General features: G+C 41.8%; 1 protein-coding gene across 1 annotated transcript in view; it reads right to left on the reverse strand.

Annotated features, from left to right (window-relative positions):
- eys (eyes shut homolog) overlaps positions 1–22,697 on the reverse strand; it is a 167,693-nt gene that overhangs the window by 135,902 nt on the left and 9,094 nt on the right. Inside the window, exons 6-11 of the mRNA XM_068326759.1 lie at positions 21,497–21,656; positions 12,897–13,001; positions 5,766–5,905; positions 4,273–4,436; positions 3,877–4,130; positions 2,288–2,392 (exon numbers count right to left, since the gene is read on the reverse strand). Coding sequence (XP_068182860.1) covers positions 2,288–2,392; positions 3,877–4,130; positions 4,273–4,436; positions 5,766–5,905; positions 12,897–13,001; positions 21,497–21,656 — 928 coding nt within the window. The remainder of the gene's footprint in view (positions 1–2,287; positions 2,393–3,876; positions 4,131–4,272; positions 4,437–5,765; positions 5,906–12,896; positions 13,002–21,496; positions 21,657–22,697) is intronic.

A 22,697-nucleotide genomic window follows, 5' to 3' on the forward strand; every position in this document is an offset into this window, starting at 1 on the left:
GAAGCGGGACAACAATCAGCCATCTCCTCTACATGGATGACATCAAGCTGTATGCCAGGAATGAGCGAGAAATTGACTCACTGATCCACACCACCAGGATCTACAGCGACGACATAGGGATGTCATTCGGATTAGACATATGTGGCCGGATGGTATCAAGAAGAGGCAAGATGATCAGAACTGAAGGGGTCAACCTACCAGGGGGCAGGATAGAAGACATCAAGGACAGCTACAAATACCTTGGAATCCCACAGGCTAATGGCAACCATGAGGAGGCCGCAAGGAAGTCATCCACAGCCAAATACCTCCAGAGAGTAAGGCAAGTCCTGAGAAGTCAGCTGAATGGCAAGAACAAGGTCCGAGCCATCAACATGTATGCACTGCCGGTCATCAGATACCCCGCTGGGATCATAAGCTGGCCAAAGGAGGAGATAGAAGCCACAGATATCAAGACTAGAAAGCTCCTCACCATGCATGGAGGGTTTCACCCCAAGTCCAGCATCCTGAGGCTGTACACTAAGCGGAAAGAGGGAGGCCGAGGACTAGTGAGCATCAGGGTCACTGTCCAGGATGAGACATCAAAAATCAAAGAGTACATCAGGAAGATGGCCCCAACAGATGAACTGCTCAGTGAATGCCTGAGACAGCAGAAACCTGAGGAGGAAGAGGAGGAGGAAGAGGAGACAACATGGAGGGACAAGCCCCTACACGGCATGTACCACCGTCAGATAGAGGAAGTGGCTGATATCAAGAAGACCTACCAATGGCTGAATAAAGCTGGACTGACAGACAGCACAGAGGCACTGATCATGGCAGCACAAGAACAGGCCCTAAGTACAAGGGCAATAGAGGCCAATATCTACCACAGTAGATCTGACCCAAGGTGCAGGCTATGTAAAGAAGCCCCAGAGTCAGTCCAGCATGTGGTAGCAGGGTGTAAGATGCTCGCCAGCTCAGCATACATGGAAAGGCACAACCAAGTAGCTGTGATAGTGTACAGGAACATCTGTACCCGGTATGGACTAGAAGTACCCAAATCCCAATGGGACATACCACCGAAGGTGGTTGAGAACAGCAAGGCTAAGATCCTGTGGGACTTCAGCTTCCAGACCGACAAACAGCTACTGGCTAACAAACCGGACATTGTGGTGATGGACAAAGAGCAGAAGAGAGCAGTGGTGATAGATGTGGCGATTCCAGCTGATGCCAACATCAGGAAGAAGGAACACGAAAAGATTGAGAAATATCAAGGGTTGAAAGAACAGCTGGAACAGATGTGGAAGGTTAAGGTTAATGTGGTCCCCGTGGTAGTAGGAGCACTTGGGGCAGTGACCCCCAAACTGGAAGAGTGGCTCCAGCAGATTCCTGGAACAACATCTGAAGCCTCAGTCCAGAAGAGCGCAGTCCTAGGAACAGCTAAGATACTGCGCAGAACCCTCAGACTCCCAGGCCTCTGGTAGAGGACCCGAGCTTGAGGATGACACACAGATACCACCCCACAAGGGTGAGAGGGACATTTATATATATATATAAATTTTAAAAAATGTCCCTAGGAGGGCGTGGGCGTGGCTTCGAACCCCAGACATGGCGGGCACTATCCAGTGAGGGTCCTTAGGCAAGACCCTTAACGCTATACAAGCCTACCTCAAACATGAGTGAACACAAGAATGACAGAGTCATACCGGCTCGGACGTCGCCCGGGTTAACAAGGTCCGCGTCAGATGCTAGGGAACCAGGGCAATCTGATGACAAATGGGCTACTGGAACAAGACACACATGGACAAGGGCGGAGAATACGGAGTTGTTGGAATGCTACTACAGAAGTAATCCCAGAGAGAGGGGATATATGGGGCGGATGTGGGACCAATGGATATATATATATATATATATATATATATATATATATATATATATATATGTGTGTGTGTGTGTGTGTGTGTGTGTGTGTATGTGTGTATATATATATATATATATATATATATATATATATATATATATATATATATATATATATATATATATATACTTTATTACTCCTGAAGAAATGGGCTTTTAACCAAAATACTAGCATTACTGATCATTTCTATCTTTTTATGTCTTATTGTGTATTATGCATCTTTGTTATCTTTAGTTCATATTAAACAGCAACTTTAAAAGGATAAATGTAAACAAATGATCTTGTACATAAATGTATGAAGTATAGTCCTTTCATATTCTGATGAAAGGACAGTACACAGAAAATTAATGGCATTATATTTTTACAAACATTTGCATCATTGGTTCTTACCAAGAGGACAAAGACAAATGTAATCATTTATCAGATCCATACATGAGCCTCCGTTTAGACAGGGTTCCTTCCAGCAGTCATTTACATTCTGAGAGCATGTCCTTCCTGCAGGATGAAGACAGTCACAGAAATGAAGTAATATACTGTCACAAGAAACAAAGATTTAAATGTGCTTTAACAGATACATTTTGGGTGTCATTTAGCAATTACTAGATCTTGTAGAGCCTCATGTGTGAAAAATAATTATCATAATGTTCAAACAGATGCAGTGCAGATTTCTGTTTAATTTATCAACAATGAGCAGCACCTGGTTTTTATAGACACTATTTTATTTCATGAGGCGGCTAATTACCTCTAATTTGGTTCAAAATGCAATTGATTATGTCTTCATTGTGTTGCTAACTTTATGTATGCAAAATGGTGTAACCTCAATTTTGATGTCCTGTGGAAAAGCATTGGATATGGACTTGATTTACAACTCCACTGACAAATTTAAAGCTCCACTAGCAGTGGCCTTTGGAGGTTTTTTCAGACCACTTAGTTCTTTGAGCTGATGAGCTGATAGGAATCTAACAACCGTGCATCCTGACTGCTCTTCTGTCTGCACTGCTGTCGACACTAAACCTTTTTTCATAATGGACATACTGTATATTCTAGCATGTTCCCAGTTAATTATGCAATTTAAGTATACTCAAATCTTTCAAGTTGATGTTGCAATTCTCTCTATCAGCAAAGACATTTCATGTCATGCACAAGAAATTTCATTTTATACTGCATGCTCAACAAGGTTCATCATTATTTCAGTTTGTAAATTGCTGCACCACTCTTTGATTTAGTGTTTTTTATATACATATTGGTAATGTCATATAATGTAAACAAGATGCAAAATGTTAGATAAAAACAAGTGTAACTCAAAACTACTTCTTTGCATTTGCTTATAGTTTGATAAAAACATTATTAAATTATATTAATAGGATACTCTATTTTTACCATGACTGGATCTGTATGTTTTACAATCAATAAAGCATTGTTTTTATTGATTGTAACTTAATTGTTTTAACATGTGGTAAACATGCTGTTTTTTAAAATATTACAAAAGCTACCATTTTTAGTAAAAGGTGGGAAAGGAAATTTTTTCAAGCAATCAGGTTTGTTGTGTAGTTAGGTTGTGAATAATTGCTCATTAATGCAAGTGAATTATGCTTCTGCTACATTTGTATTGCAATTAAATGACATTTATTTTTTAATGCCACAATGCATTTGGTTCTTAAAAATGATGATTTTCACGTGGGGATCACATAAAAAATTCAAAAGAGCTTGATTACAATATTGACATTGGATTTCATTATTTTTATGTTTTCTGTGTTAAATTGCAAATTTCCTTTTCCACATGTTTCTCAACCACTGACACATATCAAAATAGTATTATTAATACGTCAACTAATGTCCATTAAATTCTAATGAACATCGTGGATTAACTTTGTGCATTGTTGTTTTAAATATTTGAACATTACAGACTGAAACCCTGATTATCCTAATAATATGGCAGGCTGCAAGCAGGTTCACATTCACATCAGATGATCTCATACCCTCAAACCCAGGGGGACAGTGACACTGATAATCACTGATTAGATCCACACAGGTGGCTCCATTTGTGCATGGGAAGCTGCTGCATTCATTTGTTTCCTGTTCACAAAGTGGCCCTTCGTATCCTAGCATACAGCGACAGGTAAAGTTGTACTGTTGGTCCAGACAAAAGCTGTGTTCAGAGCAGTGATTGCCAACACAGTAATCAATGTCCTCTTCACAATAGATGCCAGTGTGTCCTCTGGGACAGAGGCAGCTAGAAAACAGATTGAATACAATTTCTTAAGACTATATAGTGAAACACCTAAAGGAAGCAAACAGTAAATGTCACAACTTTTACAATCATTGACATTATGGTGCCTGCATGACCCAAGGACAATCCAAATTTGAAAACTTGCCTGTATCCATCAATCTCATCTACACAGGTGGCTCCATTTTGACACCAATGTCGAGCGCAATCATTGACATTTATGTGACAGTGCTGACCAGACCAACCAGGAGCACAGTTGCAGGTGTAGCTACTTCCACCATTCAGCACACAGCGTCCCCCATTGGTACATGGCTGTTGATCGAATAGAAACTTCTTAGATACAGTATGTCATGGAGCTCCTTTTCCTGCATGTTTTTTCATATAGAAAAATGACACATATGTCATCCTGTGTTATAATATCTTTGATTGGACTCAGTCCAATCTGGTCAAAAATAAACCATTATTTTTCAGTGCAATCCTTCATGATTTTTCCCCCCTGGCTGCCTTAGAATGAGCCTCATTATACTCACATAAAAAACTCATGAATACTGATTCTTGCTTTATACAGGGTTCAATCAGCATTCCATATAACATCTACAGCATTTCTTACAAGACAAGATCAATGGTCATTGAGGGCTAACCCTCCCAAGCATCCTGTATAACAAAACAGATGTGCCTGTTAAATTGTAAATCTAGTAGAGGGAAACCAAAGGGCAAGATCAAGAGGAAGAGCTGTTTTGTGCAAAAGCATATGATGCCGACATCATGGCAATTCTGTAAGACGGTTAACACAAGCCCTTCTCCACGGTAAAGGATCGTTCCCATCTGTCATCCAAACATGCTCAACTGTTTTAAATGATGGTCCTTCAATCTACATGTGAAAAAAGGACATTCAAAAATATGAATGTCTCCATTAATGGTCAGCACTCTCAAATGGTGGGTGGCTTTTCAGTCCTTTAGATGACAATCACAGTTCCAGGTTTGTCTTCATTTTCATTGACAGCTTAAAAATCTGGAAGATGTATGGCCACAGTAAACAATAAAAATATACATCAACTCATCAGTCAGGCTATTAGACAGAATCTGTTGCTTTACCATATTTGCAGCTCTTTTATGTTATCAAATAAAGTTCTAAGCCAGCAGCAAAGTTCCTCATTTGTCAAGAATAAACAGCTTTTTCCAAATGTGAACCAACATCCTCCAAAGCTTCAGCATCAGCTTATTGTTGTATTTGTGAGACTTGGGCTTCTTTTCATCTCTGTGTAAAACAAAGGATTATCTCTTGCTTAATACTTAAAATACACAATTAAAGTTTGATACCTTATCACTTAGTCTTCAATATATCAATTAATTTTGTAGTGACTGCAGTTATTTTCTGTTGCTCTTTATGGGATAACACTGGTGAAATGTTCAAGGTGATGTATCGCTTCATGAAAAATAAATAGGCAGGTCACTAATGCAACTGTAATGACTTAAGTCTGACACTATGACAATGAATACAAAACAGCAAAAAAGGATACTCAGTTTAATTTTACCGTATTGGCACAATAATGGTTGTGGTATGCAATGACAATTTATTCTATTCTATTCTATTCTATTCTATTCTATTCTATTCTATTCTATTCTACTGTTTTCACCCACTTGCAGATTTTGAGAGCAGGGTGCATGACAGGTGTATTCAAGTCCTTCTGAGAGATCAACACACTCTGTCTTTGGTGGACATACGTTTCCAGGTAAAGTACAGGCATCTATATCCACTTCACAATTGCTTCCAAGAAAACCTGAAATAAAAAAATATATATACAGGTGATTTTTCCCCATGTAATCTGTCTTCCTCTTGCCTTTTTAGTGCTCATAATGTTACATAATATATTACACTGACAGCAGATTCTTTTTTTTCTTTTTTTTGAAGGGAAACCTGACTGAGGTAATTATTATTATTAGTTACTATATTACTGTTGAAGATGCTGAGGTTCTCACTGGGAGTGACCAGGAAGGATAGGATCAGGAGTGAGTACATCAGAGGGACAGCACATGTTAGAGGTTTTGGAGATAAAGTCAGAGAGTCCAGACTGAGATGGTTTGGACATGTCCAGAGGAGAGTTAGGGAATATATTGGTAGAAGGATGCTGAGTTTTGAACTACCAGGCAGGAGGCCTAGAGGAAGACCAAAGAGGAGGTTTATAGATGTAGTGAAAGAGGACATGAAGGTAGTTGGTGTGAGAGAAGAGGATGCAGAAGATAGGGTTAGATGGAGGCAACTGATTTGCTGTGGCGACCCCTGAAGGGAAAAGCCGAAAGGAAAAGAAGAAGAAGAAGACTATACTACTGTTTTATGCTCCACCACCTCTTCACTGTATATGCTATTGTGCAGCATGCTGTACTATACTTTTATGTGAATTCAGTAGAATGATTTTTTAAAAATCCGTTGACAATACATAAATGCAAAAAAACAAAACAAAAAACAACAACATAAGGAAGAGTGAAAACTCACTTAAATAAACATAAAGTTATGGAAGCAAAATTGACATTGAAATACAACTGTATAAGCTCCCGTACAGAATATTATATTGCTTTAGGAGAGACACATTTGTAGCCTAGCAAATTCCACTCATGTCTCAAGGCTTTGCTATGTATTACGATGCAGCCCTCAACAGACTATTTTATACCATTGCTGAACTCACTTCACCAGGAGAAGATACAACAGATGAACCATGCGAGCGGAAGCGCTTTGGTTTGGTGAGATAACAGATGAGATTTAGTGGCAAGGATGGATAGCCAGTGTACACCCTGTGGAATTTTGTTAAAATGGATCTGTGGCCACATCTAGTAATAGTTTACTCAGGGAGTTAGGGATTCATGATGAGGGATTATGGCAGGCTTCAAAAGCAGCTTCAGAGGCAGCTTCAGAGAACAGCCAAAGGCTCTTGCTGAAGAGAAAAGGCAGTACCTTATGTGCAAATGATGGATATCTGTCTTGTGTATAAGATTGGATATCAGTGCCAAGTCAGTGTTCAAACAAAGCTCTGCACTCCCCGCACTCTTTTTAAAAGCTGAAGAAGGAATCCTATCAAATCTTGTTGAATTGTAGGACTCCTGAGGCAGCTCATGGGTACAGGAACGCCAGGCGTACTGCAGCCCGAGTAGTCGCGGAGGCAAACACTGCCAAAACTGTTTACAGTAGAGGCGGAGAGCTGCTCACCTCGACTGAGGATATTGTCAGGTGGTGGAAAGAATACTTCAAGGATCTCCTCAATCCTGCTACCATGTCTTACACAGAGGAAGCAGAGCCTGAGGTCTCAGAGGTGGACCCACCCTTCAGCCAAGCTGAGTCACCAAGGTGGATGTGATTTGCTGTCAGTACCTGAAGTCTCTGGATTTAGAGGGACTGTCATGGTTGAAACATCTCTGTACCATCGCATGGCAGTCAGGGACAGTACCTCTGGATTGGCAGACCAGGGCAGCGGTCTCTCTTTTCAAAAAGGGGGACCGGAAAGTGCCAACTATAGGGAGATCATACTCCTCAGTCTCCGAGGGAAAGTCTATTCCAGGGTACTGGAAAGGAGGATTAGACCTATAGTGAAACCGCAGTTTCAGGAGGAAAAATGCGGTTTTTGTCCCGGTTGCGGAACACTGGACCAGATCTACACTCTCCATTGAGTGCCCAGGGGATCATGGGAGTTTGCCCAACCAGTCCGCATGTGTTTTGTGGATCTGGAGAAGGCATTTGATAGTGTCCCTCGTGGTTTCTTGTGGGGGCTGCTCCAGAAGTATGGGGTTTGGGGCCCTTTGATGAGGGCTGTCTGGTCCGTGTATGACCAAAGCTGGAGCTTGGTTTGCATTGCTGACAGTAAGACAGACCTGTTCCAGGTGCATGTTGGACTTCGGTAGGCCTTCCCTCTATCATCAGTTCTGTTCATAATCTTTATGGACAGAATTTATAGGCGCTGCCAGGATCTGGAGGGAGTCCGGTTTGGGGAACAAAATATTTCATCTCTGCTTTTTGCAGAGACCTTCAGCGTGCACTGAGACATGGCTGAGTGTGATATGAGTGGGATGAGGGTCAGCACCTCTAAATCCAAGGCCATGTTTCTCGACAGGAAAAGGGTGGTGTGCCCTCTTCAGGTTGATGGAAAGTTTTTGCCCCAAGTGGAGGAGTTTAGATATCTTGGGGTCTTGTTCACGAGTGAGGGAAGGATGGAACGTGAGATTGACAGATGAATTGGTGTGGCTTTGGCAGTGATGCAGTCATTGTATATGTCTGTTGTGATGAAGATGGAGCTGAATCGCAAAAGGAAGCTCTTAATTTACTGGTCAATCTATGTTCCTACTCTCACCTATGGTCATGAGCTTTAGGTTATGACCGAAAAGACAACATCCCAGACACAAGTGGCTGAAATAACTTTCCTCCGTAGAGTGGCTTGGGTGCACCCTTAGAGATAGGTTGAGGAGCTCAGTCATCAGGGAGGAGCTCGGAACAGAGTCGCTGCTCCTCCACATCGGACGGAGTTAGCTGCGGTGGCTCAGGCATCTGTCTCTGATGCCTCCTGGACGCCTCCCTGGGGAGGTGTTCTGGGCATGTCCTACTGGGAGGAGACCTCAGGGAAAACCCAGGACACGCTGGAGGGACTATCTACTCGGCTGGCCTTGGAACACCTCGGGATCCCCCTGGAAGAGCTGGAGGAGGTGTCTTTGGAGAGGGAAGTATGGGCATCCCTCCTGAGACTGTTGTTCCCGTGACCCGGCCCCGGATAAGCGGTTGAAGATGGATGGATGGAGTTACACATTTATTCATTTTAATCAGAAATGTAATTAGCAAGTTAATAACAATACAATGCTACCTCTGAATATCACATCTAATGTACCCTGCTTCAGCATCCGATGAGGCAAACAGACTTTATAACTTATATGCCATTACCTCTCAAATCATTATTTAATGTTGAAGTGACCAAAAGTGAACAAACACAATATTTTGTCACAATGAGTGCTTCATTTCCCTAATTAGTCTAAAATATTTGATGAAAACAAAAGCTAAAAACAATGGCAAAGTTTTGTGAGTGAAAAAATCTGTAAATAGAGACAGTCTCCTGTGACTAGGGCCTGTAGGTGCACTGTAGGGCGGCAGTGGCTCAGTGGTAGAGCGGGTTGCCAATGATTCAAGATCGGCGGTTTGACTCCCGCTCCCATGAAGTCATTTGTAGTTGTGTCCGTGGACAAGACCCTTTACCCTCCTTGCCTTCGGTGAGGCACTCGCTGGTGTGTGAATGTTTGTGATTGTTCCAGTGGTGGTCGGACGGGCTGTAGGCGCAGATTGTCAGCCATGCCTCCGTCAGTCAGCCCCAGTGCAGCTGTCGCTACACACATAGCTTACCATCACCAAGTATGAATGAAGAGTGAATCAATAATGGATCCAATGTAAAAGTGACTTAAAGTGTCCAGAAAAGCGCTATATAAAGTGAATCCAATATTATTATTACTATTATTATCATAATTAAGTTGTTCTATCATGGTGTAGATAGGAAGAGAAATGGTGTGGGAGTTATCTTGAAGGAGGAGTTTGTTTGGAATGTCCTTGAGGTAAAAAGAGTGTCAGATAGAGAGATGTGTCTGAAGCTAGAAATCGAAGGTGTGATGTTCAATGTTGTTAGTGGGTATGCTCCACAGGTAGGATGTGAGCTGGAGGAGAAGGAGACATTCTGGCTGGACTTTGATGAAGTGATGCAGAGCATACCTAGAAGTGAGAGAGTTGTCATTGGTGCAGACTTCAATGGACATGTTGGTGCATGAAAGGTGATGAGGAGTTGATGGGAAGATTTGGTATCCAGGAGAAGAACGCAGAAGGACAGATGGTGGTTGACTTTGCAAAAAGAATGGAAATGGCTATTGTGAAAACTTTCTTCCAGAACAGGCAGGAACATAGGGTGACCTACAAGAGTGAAGGTAGGAGCACACAGGTAGGCTATATCTTGTGTAGACGGTATAATCTGAAGGAGATCAGTAACTGCAGAGTAGTGGTAGGTGAGAGCATAGGGTGGTAGTGTGTAGGACGACTCTGGTGGTGAGGAAGATGAAGAGGGCAAAGGCAGAGCAGAAGATGAAATGGTGGAAGCTGAAAAAGGAAGAGTGTTGCATGACTTTCAGGAAGGAGTTAAGACAGACTCTGGGTGGTCAGGAGGGGCTTCCAGATGACTGGACAACTACAGCTAATGTGATCAGGGAGACAGGTAGGAGAGTACTTGGTGTGTCATCTGGAAGGAAAGTAGAAAAGGAGACTTGGTGGTGGATGAGGAGGTACAGGAGTGCATACAGAGAAAGAGGTTAGCTAAGAAGAAGTGGGACACTGAGAGAACTGAGGAAAGTAGACAGGAGTACAGGGAGATGCTGCGTAAGGTGAAGTTAGAGGTAGCAAAGGCCAAACAAGGGGCTTATGATGACTTGTATGCTAGGTTGGACAGTAAGGAGGGAGAGACTGATCAATACAGGTTGGCAAGACAGTGAGGGAAAGGACATGCGGCAGGCTAGGGTGATTAAGGATAGGGATGGAAGTCTATTGACAGGTGCCAGTAGTGTGATGGGAAGATAGAAAGAGTGCTTTGCAGAGTTGATGAACGTGGAAAATGAGAGAGAACAAAGACTAGAAGAGGTGACTGTTGTGGACCAGGAAGTAGGAAAGATTAGCCAGGATGAAGTGAGGACGGCCTTGAATAGGATGAAGAGTGGAAAGGCAGTCAATTGATTCGCTGTGGCGACCCCTGAAGGGAGAAGCCGAAAGGAAAAGAAGTGGAAAGGCAGTCGGTCCTGTTGATATACCTGTAGAGGTTTGGAAGTGTCTAGGAGAGGTGGCAGTAGAGTTTCTGACTGGGTTGTTCAACAGGATCTTAGATAGTGAGAAGATGCCTGAGGAATGGAGAAGTGTGCTGGTGCCCATTTTTAAGAACAAGGGAGACGTGCAGAGTTGTGGTAACTACAGAGGAATAAAGCTGATGAGCCATACAATGAAGTTATGGGAGAGAGTAGTGGAAGCTAGACTAAGGGCAGTAGTGAGCATTTGTGAGCAGCAGTATGTTTTCATGCCAAAAAAGTGTACTACAGATGCAGTATTTGCTTTGAGGATGTTGATAGAGAAGTACAGAGAAGAACAGATGGAGCTGCATTGTGTTTTTGTAGATCTGGAGAAAGCTTATGACAGGGTTCCCAGAGAGGAAGTGTGGTATTGTATGAGGAAGTCTGGAGTGGCAGAGAAGTATATGAGAGCGGTGCAGGACATGTATGAGGACTGTAAGACAGTGGTGGGGTGTGCTGTAGGTGTGACAGAGGAGTTCAAGGTGGAGGTAGGACCGCATCAGGGATCAGCTCTGAGCTCTTCTTGTTCGATATGGTGATGGACAGGCTGACAGAGGAGGTTAGACAGGAATCTCCATGGACTATGGTGTTTGCAGAAGACATTGTAATCTGTAGTGAGAGCAGGGAACAGGTGGATGAGAAGTTTGTCCTGGAAAGGAGAGGAATGAAGGTTAGCTGCAGTAAGACAAAGTACGTGTGTGTGAATGAGAGGGACCCAAGTGGAAGAGTGAGGTTACAGGGAGAAGAAATCAAGAAGATGGAGGATTTCAAGTACTTAGGGTCAACAGTCCAGAGCAAAGGAGAGTATGGAAAAGAGGTGAAGAAGCGTGTACAGGTAGGATGGAACGGGTGGAGGAAAGTGTCAGATGTAATGTGTGATAGAAGGGTTTCAGATAAAATGAAAGGAAACGTGTTCAAAATTGTGGTGAGACCAGCGATGTCGTTAGGTCTAGAGACAGTGTCACTGAGGAAAAGACAGGAGACAGAGCTGGAGGTAGCAGAGATGACGATGCTGAGGTTCTCTCTGGGAGTGACCAGGATGGATAGGATCAGGAATGAGTACATCAAAGGGACAGCACATGTTAGAAGTTTTGGGGATGAAGTCAGAGAGGCCAGACTGAGATGGTTTGGACATGTCCAGAGGAGAGATAGTGAATACATTGGTAGAAGTATGCTGAGTTTTGAACTGCCAGGCAGGAGGCCTAGAGGAAGACCAAAGAGGAGGTTTATGGTTGTAGTGAAAGAGGACATGAAGGTAGTTGGTGCGAGAGGAGGATGCAGACGACAGGGTTAGATGGAGGAAATTGATTCGCTATGCCGATCCCAGAAAGCCGAAAGGAAAAGAAGACTAAATTGTTCTCATAATTTAGACACAATCAAAACAAAGCTCCCCAGATGGGTTCATCAATTTGAATTCAGTTAATGCAAATTCATGCTAACCCATCAGGCACAATTGGTGATTACTGGGAAATGTGATTAATCGCCTCTTGATTATCTAAACGTGCCCAGAAACCTTCATTAATATACATTTACACAATTTCTATTGGACATGAGCATGGGTATATTTTCTCAACTGTCAATCGCAGGCCAATGCCGTACACTGATTATAATGCTTTATATGTATACTTGATGCCACTATATACCAAACGGATCATGCATCTTGCAGTTTTATTAAAAAAACATTTGTTTGATTGCCTTTTGACATTCGGTGTGTCAGAAAAATGGCAACAAATATTATTTGAATTTTTAAGTAAAACAACCCAAGGATAGATTTTTTTAACAAAGTAAATACATATGATTAATGTGAGTAACTAAAATGGGAAGAGTCCTCAGGCAGGTTGTGTTCTGTGATACAGTTAGCCATCAAAGCTAACAAATTAATCACTTAATGCTATACAAGGCTTGAGTTCTGGACAAAGCTCAACATACCTGTAGGACATTGGCATTCGTAGTAACCCAGAAAGTCAAAGCATGTGCCATTGTGCTGACAGGGGCTGGATTCACATTCATCAATCTCCGTTTCACAGTTTCCTCCTGAGAAAAGAAGATGAAAGTGTATTGTAGTGTATTAGTAAGATTTGTATTATATCACTCCCCCGAAAGCTGCCACCTTATAGTGGTGGGGGAGTTTGAGTGAATGATCCCAGGAACTAAGTTGTCAGGGGCTCTATGCTCCTGCTAGGGTCTCCATTGGCAAACGGGTCCTGGATGACAGGCCAGACTAAGAGCAGTAATTAAACCCCTTCTTCTTCTCATTCTTCTTCTTGTTCTTCTTTTCCTTTCGGCTTTTCCCTTCAGGGGTCGCCACAGCAAATCAATTGCCTCCATATAACCCTGTCTTCTGCATCCTCTTCTCTCGCACCAACTACCTTCATGTCCTCTTTCACTACATCCATAAACCTCCTCTTTGGTCTTCCTCTTGGCCTCCTGCCTGGCAGTTCAAAACTCAGCATACTTCTACCAACATATTCACTATCTCTCCTCTCGATTTGTCCAAACCATCTTAGTCTGGCTTCTCTGACTTTCTCTCTAAAACCTCTAACATGTGCTGTCCCTCTAATTCAACCATTCCTGATTCTATCTATCCTGGTCACTCCCAAAGAGAACCTCAGCATCTTCATCTCTGCTACCTTCAGCTTTGTCTCCTGTCTTTTCCGCTGTGACACTGTCTCTAAACAACAAACAACATCGCTGCTCTCACCACAGTTTTGTACACCTTTCCTTTCATTTTAGCTGAAACCCTTCTATCACACCTGACACTTTTCTCCAACCGTTCCATCCTGCCTGTACACACTTCTTAACCTCTTTTCCACACGTTCCAGTGCTCTGGACTGTTGACCATAAGTACTTGAAATCCTCCACTTTCTTGATCTCTTCTCCCTGTAACCTCACTCTTCCACTTGGGTCCCTCTCATTCACACACATGTACTTTGTATTACTGCAGCTAACCTTCATTCCTCTCCTTTCCAGGACAAACTTCCACCTCTCTAACTTTTCCTCCACCTGTTCTCTGCTCTCACTACAGATCACAATATCATCTGCAAACATCATAGTCCATGGAGATTCCTGTCTAACCTAGTCTGTCAGCCTGTCCATCACCATAACGAACAAGAAGAGCTCAGAGCTGATCCCTGATGCGGTCCTACCTCCACCTTGAACTCCTCTGTCACACCTACAGCACACCCCACCACTGTCTTACAGTCCTCATACATGTCCTGCACCACTCTCACATACTTTCTGCAACTCCAGACTTCCTCATACAATACCACACTTCCTCTCTGGGCACCCTGTCCTAAGCTTTCTCCAGATCTACAAAAAGACAATGCAGCTCTGACGTCCTCTGTACTTCTGTATCAACATCCTCAAAGCAAATACTGCATCTTTAGTACTATTTTTTGGCATGAAACCGTACTGCTGCTCACAAATGCTCACTTTTGCCCTTAGTCTAGCTTTCACTACTCTTTCCCATAACTTCATTGTATGGCTCATCAGCTTTATTCCTCTGTAGTTACCACAACTCTGCACATCTCCCTTGTTCTTAAAAATGGGCACCAGCACATTTCTCCTCCATTCCTCAGGCATCTTCTCACTATCTAAGATCCTGTGGAACAACCCAGTCAGAAAGTACTGCCACCTCTCCTAGACACTTCCAAACCTCCACAGGTACAGTATATCATCAGGACCGACTGCCTTTCCACTCTTCATCCTATTCAATGCCCTCCTCACTTCATCCTGGCTAATCTTTTCTACTTTCTGGTCCACAACAGTCACCTCTTCTAGTCTTTGTTCTCTCTCATTTTCCACGTTCATCAACTCTTTAAAGTACTCTTTCCATCTTCCCATCACACTACTGACACCTGTTAATAGACTTCCGTCCCTATCCTTAATCACCCTAACCTACTGCACGTCATTCCCTTCTCTTTTTCTCTATCTTGCCAACCTGTATTGATCAGTCTCTCCCTCCTCACTGTTCAACCTAGCATTCAAGTCATCATAACCCCCTTGTTTGGCCTTTGCTACCTCTACATTTACCTTACGCTGCATCTCCCTGTACTCCTGTCTACTTTCCTCAGTCCTCTCAGTGTCCCACTTTTTCTTAGCTAACCTGTTTCTCTGTGTACACTCCTGTACCTCCTCATCCACCACCAAGTCTCCTTTTCTACTTTCCTTCCAAATGACACACCAAGTACTCTCCTACCTGTCTCCCTGATCACATTAGCTGTAGTTGTCCAGTGATCTGGAAGCACCTCCTGACCACCCAGGGCCTGCCTTAGCTCCTTCCTAAAAGTCATGCAACACTCTTCCTTTTTCAGCTTACACCATTACGTCCTCTGCTCTGTTTTTGTCCTCCTCATCTTCCTTACCACCAGACTCATCCTAATCGCCACCATCCTGTGCTGTTTGGCTACATTATCGCCTACCACTACTTTGCAGTTACTGATCTCCTTCAGATTACACCATCTACACAAGATGTAGTCTACCTGTGTGCTCCTACCTCCAGCTCACATCCTACATGTGGAGCATATCCACTAACAACATTGAACATCACACCTTCGATTTCTAGCTTCAGACACATCTCTCTATCTGACACTCTTTTTACCTCAAGGACATTCAAAACAAACTCCAACTCCAGATAACTCCTACTCCATTTCTGTTCCTATCTACACCATGATAGAACAACTTGAACCATGCTCCTAAAATTCTAATCTTGCTATCTTTCCACCTGGTCTCCTGGACACACAGCATGTCTACCTTCCTCATCTGCATCATGTCAACCAACTCTCTACCTGTTCCTATCATAGTTCCAACATTTAACATCCCTACTCTCAGTCCTATACTCTTGGCGCTCCCCTTCTCTCTCTTAGTATTAATAATAATAATAATAATAATAATAATAATAATAATAATAATAATAATAAGAGTATGAACACACTCTCCTCTTCGACAAACAGTAGTCCAATTTCCACCGGCACCCTGTAGGTGAACAGCACAGATGGGGGTTGTTGTTAACCTGGGCCTCGACCGATCCGATATGGAGGTCGCAGGTTTGATTTGCATGTTTGATTTGGCAAAAGTTTTACGTCGGATGCCCTTCCTGACACAACTCTCTTTATTTATCCAGGCTTTCGACCAGAACAATAACACACTGGCTTGTGTCGTCTTGCGGCTACATTAGCAGTAACAAAACCCCTATGACAAGTAAAACATCAAGGACCATGAGGGTATGTCGTAACAGGGGCACCTTCCTAGTCGTGGAACACTGGACCAGGTCTACACTCTCCATCGAGCGCCCAAGGATTCATGGGAGTTTGCCCATCCAGTCCACATGTGTTTTATGGATCTGGAGAAGGCATTCGATCGTGTCCCTTGGGGCATAATTTGTACTACATTTCCAGCAAACCTATTCACAAGATAATCTTGTTTTGACCTTGCTTGAACTCTGGATTCTGCCTGATGACTAACCCTTATCAGCTTTGTTTGCCTGTTGGACTGTGAACTGTAAGAAAAAAAAAAGGTAGGGAAAGGCAACATGTCTTCTCCGCTCTCCTGGTAAGATTGGCTGGATTAACTGGTTAACTGAAAGTGCTATGATAAAGACAGTGTACTGTTGGCCAAATGTTGAAAAAAAGGACGATGTAGGCCAACAATAAGCTTCTTCTATGAAAGACCAGCCACCACTGGTGTAAATCCCATGGGACCTTAGAAAAGTGATGTATGGAAACTAAAGATTGCTGCGTTATAAGCAGTTGTAGATTAATTTGTTTGGTGTTCCGCCAGCCGCTAGTGTTATGCTTTGCTACCTTCATGTGGTCATGGCTTTACTTTCACATTTAGTACAAAAATATTACATAAAGCCAAAATCCTAGTACTAATACTTCTAGGAAGAACTGGAATAACTATATTTCCCGTATGCAGCTGCATTCTTTTTTTTTTTTTTCTGATCAAACTATAATAAGCAATAATCATCCTATAATGAAATTGGTGATTCAGGTGCTGAGCTCCTGGAAACACCAAGTGAATCTATCGCTGTTGGACAAGCCCACTTTCTACTAAAAAAAATTAGACCCTCAATAACTCTGTCCCAGCTAAAGAGAGCTGAAGTGGTGGGGGTTGTAAGCTGCTTGATAGGAGATTTGTTAAGTGCTCAGCAGCCTCAGCAGCTGCTAGTTTTACTGCTGTGGTCAGTAGCGGGTGTTTTCTAGTGCAGGTTATTAATTTAAAATGTCCTATCATCAATAACAGAGCGACAATGACATGTAGTGAAAGTTTTTTTCTTGACAGCAACACCCTCATGCTGCAGCACAAACACTATGATTGATATCATCTGCACGGTAGTTGCTACAGGTCATTTTATACAGAATATTCCACGCCGTGAGGCAGCAAATTATACATATTTGTCCTACTGAAATCTCAGAAATGTTTCTGCTCATTTATGGCAGCGGCTTACATTAGTTATGCAGTATTTAAACATTTTTACAAAAATGTAATATGCTCTATGTCTCACTATGTTTATGTCAGTTACAAAAACAACATTCATCAGACTCATTTCTTGAAAAATGGATCCCAAAAAAAGTACCTTTTCCCATATTCTGTAAAGAAAAAAAAGGATATTAAAATGTATGCCTCATATTCACAGCAGTTCAAAATCTGAAGCCTTTAGAAAAAAAGATTATGGCATAATTAATTTCAGTGCAATCAGCAGCAAAATAGGCTGGCTCAGTCCAAAAAGAACAATGAAAACTGTTAAGTGCAGTCATTAGCATGCATATCATTTGTTACTCAGTGCAAAAACTAAAATGTCAAAATGACACGAAGGGCCGTCAATAAAGTGGTTGAAGTATTCACTGACCGTATATGCCGTTGTAAAAAGTGCAAAATTTTTAAAGTCTATAAATCAGCAACTAAATAGTAAAAGCTACTAACTACTGTATCGGCAGTAGCTCAGTCAACTAAGTTTTGGACTGGGGATTACAAGTTGCCAGTTCGAGACGTTCGTTGGACAAAAAATTTCGGAGCGTGAACTGGCAGTGGGGGATTCCCATTCTCCTCCCGAGCACTGTCGAGGTGCCTCTGAGCAACACATCGTCCCCTTATAAGCTGATAATTTGGTGCACCATGTATATATATACAATATGTACTAGGGCTGTCACTTTAATGTGTTAATTAGATTAATTAATTAATTACACTGCAAATTAACACACTATAAAAATTAACGCAATTAATCGCAAGTGGCAAGTCAATGCACAAGCATTTTAAATTTGGCCCATTGAGGAACCCGTAGGCTGCAGTGATGTCACTTCCTACCTGCGCCACTAGTCAAAAGCAGAGTGACTGACAACAGTGCTAGACGCGACACAGTAGAGCGAGGCAAGCCCAATCGGACCTTTGGGCGGAAAGTTTATTTATAAAAAGAACAAAGACAGGACTATCAACAAAAACGCAGTGATTCTGCGCTGCCAATCTGCGCTGTAGACGCCTTCGTCAGTCTGCCCCAGGACAGCTGTGGCTACACACGTAGCTTACCATCACCAAGTATGAATTAGGAGTGAGTGAATAATAGATCCAATGTAAAGCGTCTTTGAGTGTCCAGAAAAGTGCTATATAAATCTAATCCATTATTATTATTGTACTGATATCAGTAACTGTCGTAAAGTGAAGGGGTGTGGTATGATTTACGGCTGCTGTAATGAACACACATCAGATCTCACATGGCAGTAAAGAGTACTGAACCTTATAACAAGTTGTGAGACTTGTCATTAATAACATTACAGTAAAATTATTATTTTTATTATTATTTGTACCTTTCGTAAAAGAGAATTTTCGCATCAGCGAAGCAGCTCCAGCCTAACGTATCATTTAAATGCAAAACATGTCAAGGACACAGAGTTGAACGTTAGTTTACCCTTTTAAAAGAAAAGACTGTCGGCATCTTGCTATTTAGTTGCCTTATTTAGAGGCATGTTTTACTATTGATTTTGAATTGCTGTATTGAGTCAGCTTTAGTATTAATTTTTGATTGAGAGTCTGCTTATGTGCCTATTTGAGACCCAGCCTTATTTTATTTCTGAATTTTATTTATTTTATTTAACTGTATTTGTATTGCATTTTTGAGAAATGCACCTGGCCTAATTGGTTTGCTGATGTGCTTGTCCTTTTTTCTTTTCAATATCATTTATAAAGCACACACGGTGGCGCAGTGGGTAGCACTGTCGCCTCACAATACGGCGGACCGAGTTCTGGCGGACCGAGTTCCGGTTCGAGTTCCACTCTGTGCGGAGTTTGCATGCTCTCCCCGTGTCTGCGTGGGTGCTCTCCGGGTTCTCCGGCTTCCTCCCACCTCCAAAAGCATGCGCTTCAGGTTGATTGGCCCTTCCAAATTGCCCGTAGGAATGAGTGTGTGTGTGCATGGTTGTATGTCTTTGTGTGTGGCTCCGTGGTGCACTGGCACCGAGATAGGCACTGGCGGCATAGGGCCGCTGCGGCTAATATAGCGGTGGTAATCCGAAGATGACTGACTGACTTAACCAATAAAAATGTGGATTTCAAATCTTCTCTTCTTGGTGCATTCTATTGACTAGTCATGCACTACAATTTTGTAATGTCCTAGAATTCAAATTCTTTATTTGGGGGCTTTTAGCAGGTATGAGATTAAAATGTGATTAATTAGATTGATTAATTACAAATCCTGTAATTAATTAGATTATTTTTTTAATCGCTTGACAGCACCAAAATAAATAAATAAAATAAAATAAATATATATATATATATAAATGAATAAATGTATGAATGTCCCTCTCACCCTTGTGGGGTGGTATCTGTTTGTCATCCTCAAGCTCGGGTCCTCTACCTGGGAGTCTGAGGGTTCTGCGCAGTATCTTAGCTGTTCCTAGGACTACGCTCTTCTGGATTAAGGCTTCAGATGTTGTTCCAGGAATCTGCTGGAGCCACTCTTCCAGTTTGGGGGTCACTGCCCCAAGTGCTCCTACTACCACGGGGACCACATTAACCTTGACCTTCCACATCTGTTCCAGCTGTTCTTTCAACCCTTGATACTTCTCAATCTTTTCGTGTTCCTTCTTCCTGATGTTGGCTTCAGCTGGAATCGCCACATCTATCACCACTGCTCTCTTCTGCTCTTTGTCCATCACCACTATGTCCGGTTTGTTAGCCAACAGCTGTTTGTCAGTCTGGAAGCTGAAGTCCCACAGGATCTTAGCCTTGTCGTTCTCAACCACCTTCGGTGGTATGTCCCATTGGGATTTGGGTACTTCTAGTCCATAATGGGTACAGATGTTCCTGTACACTATCACAGCTACTTGGTTGTGCCTTTCCATGTATGCTGAGCTGGCGAGCATCTTACACCCTCCTACCACATGCTGGACTGACTCTTGGGCTTCTTTACATAGCCTGCACCTTGGGTCAGATCTACTGTGGTAGATATTGGCCTCTATTGCTCTTCTACTTAGGGCCTGTTCTTGTGCTGCCATGATCAGGGCCTCTGTGCTGTCTGTCAGTCCAGCTTTATTCAGCCATTGGTAGGTCTTCTTGATATCGGCCACTTCCTCTATCTGATGGTGGTACATGCCGTATAGGGGCTTGTCCCTCCATGTTGTCTCCTCCTCCTCCTCCTCTTCCTCCTCAGGTTTCTGCTGCCTAAGACATTCACTGAGCAGTTCATCTGTTGGGGCCATCTTCCTGATGTACTCTTGGATTTTTGATGTCTCTTGGTATATGCCACAATTGATTTTGAACTTGGGCAATTGGCTTGGCGTTAGTCTCCCAGGTTGTCTTCCACAACCCTGGAGATATATATATATATATATATATATATATATATATATATATATATATATATATATATATATATATATATATATATAGAGAGAGAGAGAGAGAGAGAGAGAGAGAGAGAGAGAGAGAGAGATAGATAGATAGATAGATAGATAGATAGATAGATAGATAGATAGATAGATAGATAGATAAAACCACTGAGGATGATTTATTATTAGACTTCAGCTGTCCTGGCATCATTAACGATTATCGAGCAAATGAAGACCGAGCCATGAAAATGTCTTAAATGAAACCGGTCCGTGGCACAGAAAGGTTGGAGACCACTGTATTACCCAACAATAACAAGGAAGTTTGAAGATCACAAACCTTTACCAAGTGTGTTCGTTTTCTCCAAATGGCCACTTCCCACTCAAAGCTGCAACAACTTATTTACATTTTTTATTTGTTAAAGTAACCCATCACTATTGTCTGTTCATTAAATTAAAGGCACGGTATGTAGATTTTTTTGTTGGTGTTTGCAAACAGTAATTGTCATTACTGAGAAAAGAAGAAAACACAAGTACCATAGATTATAATTATAGTATGATAATGCTGAGCTACATTCTGAAAATGACTGCCATTACAACCATTTCTTTATAGCACAGCAGTACAAACCTGCTATTATTATGGAGATTTCAAGCACACAATCCATACAGCTAACTAATGGACATATGGAATAAAAAGTATAATTATCTCACCTGTGAAGCCACGGCCACATTTGCAGATATACTGTGGTGGGGAAGTTGGGTGATTTGTTGCAATACATGTCGCACCATTCAAACAGCTGTTTGGGATTATCAAGCAGGCATTGCCAACATATTGACAAAACTCTCCAATCCATCCTGGTGCACAAACACACTGCAGGAAGTAATAAAATATTTGTCAGCGAGAGGCACAACATGTTAGACTAAAAAAATGTTAGGGGTTAACATGATGACTTTCATATTTGCTGTAATTTGGTTATGTTCATAAATAAATTAGGTGAACAGCACAGAGTCAGTTTTGTATCTTGGATCTTTGGGAAGAAAGGAAAAATTGCTCACCATTCACTGGCTTTACTCGGCAGTGTTTAAAGCATTAAGCACTGTTGACTAAAGCCAATTTGCTTATATTTGCTCTGATTTTGAGACATGAGAATGCTGGGTGTTGGTAAGGCTAAATAAAAAGGGCAGCAAATCATATGTACTGACACTCAGAGGGGAGGGATGACAAGCTTAAATAAACTACCTAATTGGAAAGGTGTGTTTGTAATGACTGCGGAAAGTGAGGCGTGTGTGTGTGTGTGTGTGTGTGTGTGTGTGTGTGTGTGTGTGTGTGTGTGTGTGTGTGTGTGTGTGTATACTAAATAATAAATAATGGATATAAAAATATACAAGAATGGATGGCATATGCACAAGAATCCAGATCTGGATTTTCATAATGAATCAAGGGCAAAGATAATGAACAATAGTGACAAGGTACTGCTGTGAACATGCACCTAAGATAAAGATGACTGGGAGCTATGGGCCATCACGGAGCATGTCTCAACAGTAAAAATAGACATTTGAGGAGACTGACCAATAGAAAGACAAAATAGATTTGAATCTGTATGTTTGCATGTGTCTGCATGCTCTGATTAAAGAGCTAAAATTGGATTAATGCATTTGTAGACATTTTATTTACATTAGGTTTCTGTTTTATCCTCTGTTTACTTAGTTATTTAATGTCTACAATTTGACAGATCAAAGATGAAAAAAGGTTCTATGCTGTAAAGTAAATCATCTGTTAAAATCTAATCTATTCCATAAACCATATCTCTAAGTTTAAAGTTTAAACATAAATGTTTAATGTTTTATGAATGCATTATTAAGAATAAATCATTCAGGCTTTCAAAAATAATGGTGTGCTGAAAAATATAAA

This window comes from Antennarius striatus, chromosome 11, assembly GCF_040054535.1.
Source record: "Antennarius striatus isolate MH-2024 chromosome 11, ASM4005453v1, whole genome shotgun sequence".
In the NCBI taxonomy this organism is placed as follows: domain Eukaryota; kingdom Metazoa; phylum Chordata; class Actinopteri; order Lophiiformes; family Antennariidae; genus Antennarius; species Antennarius striatus.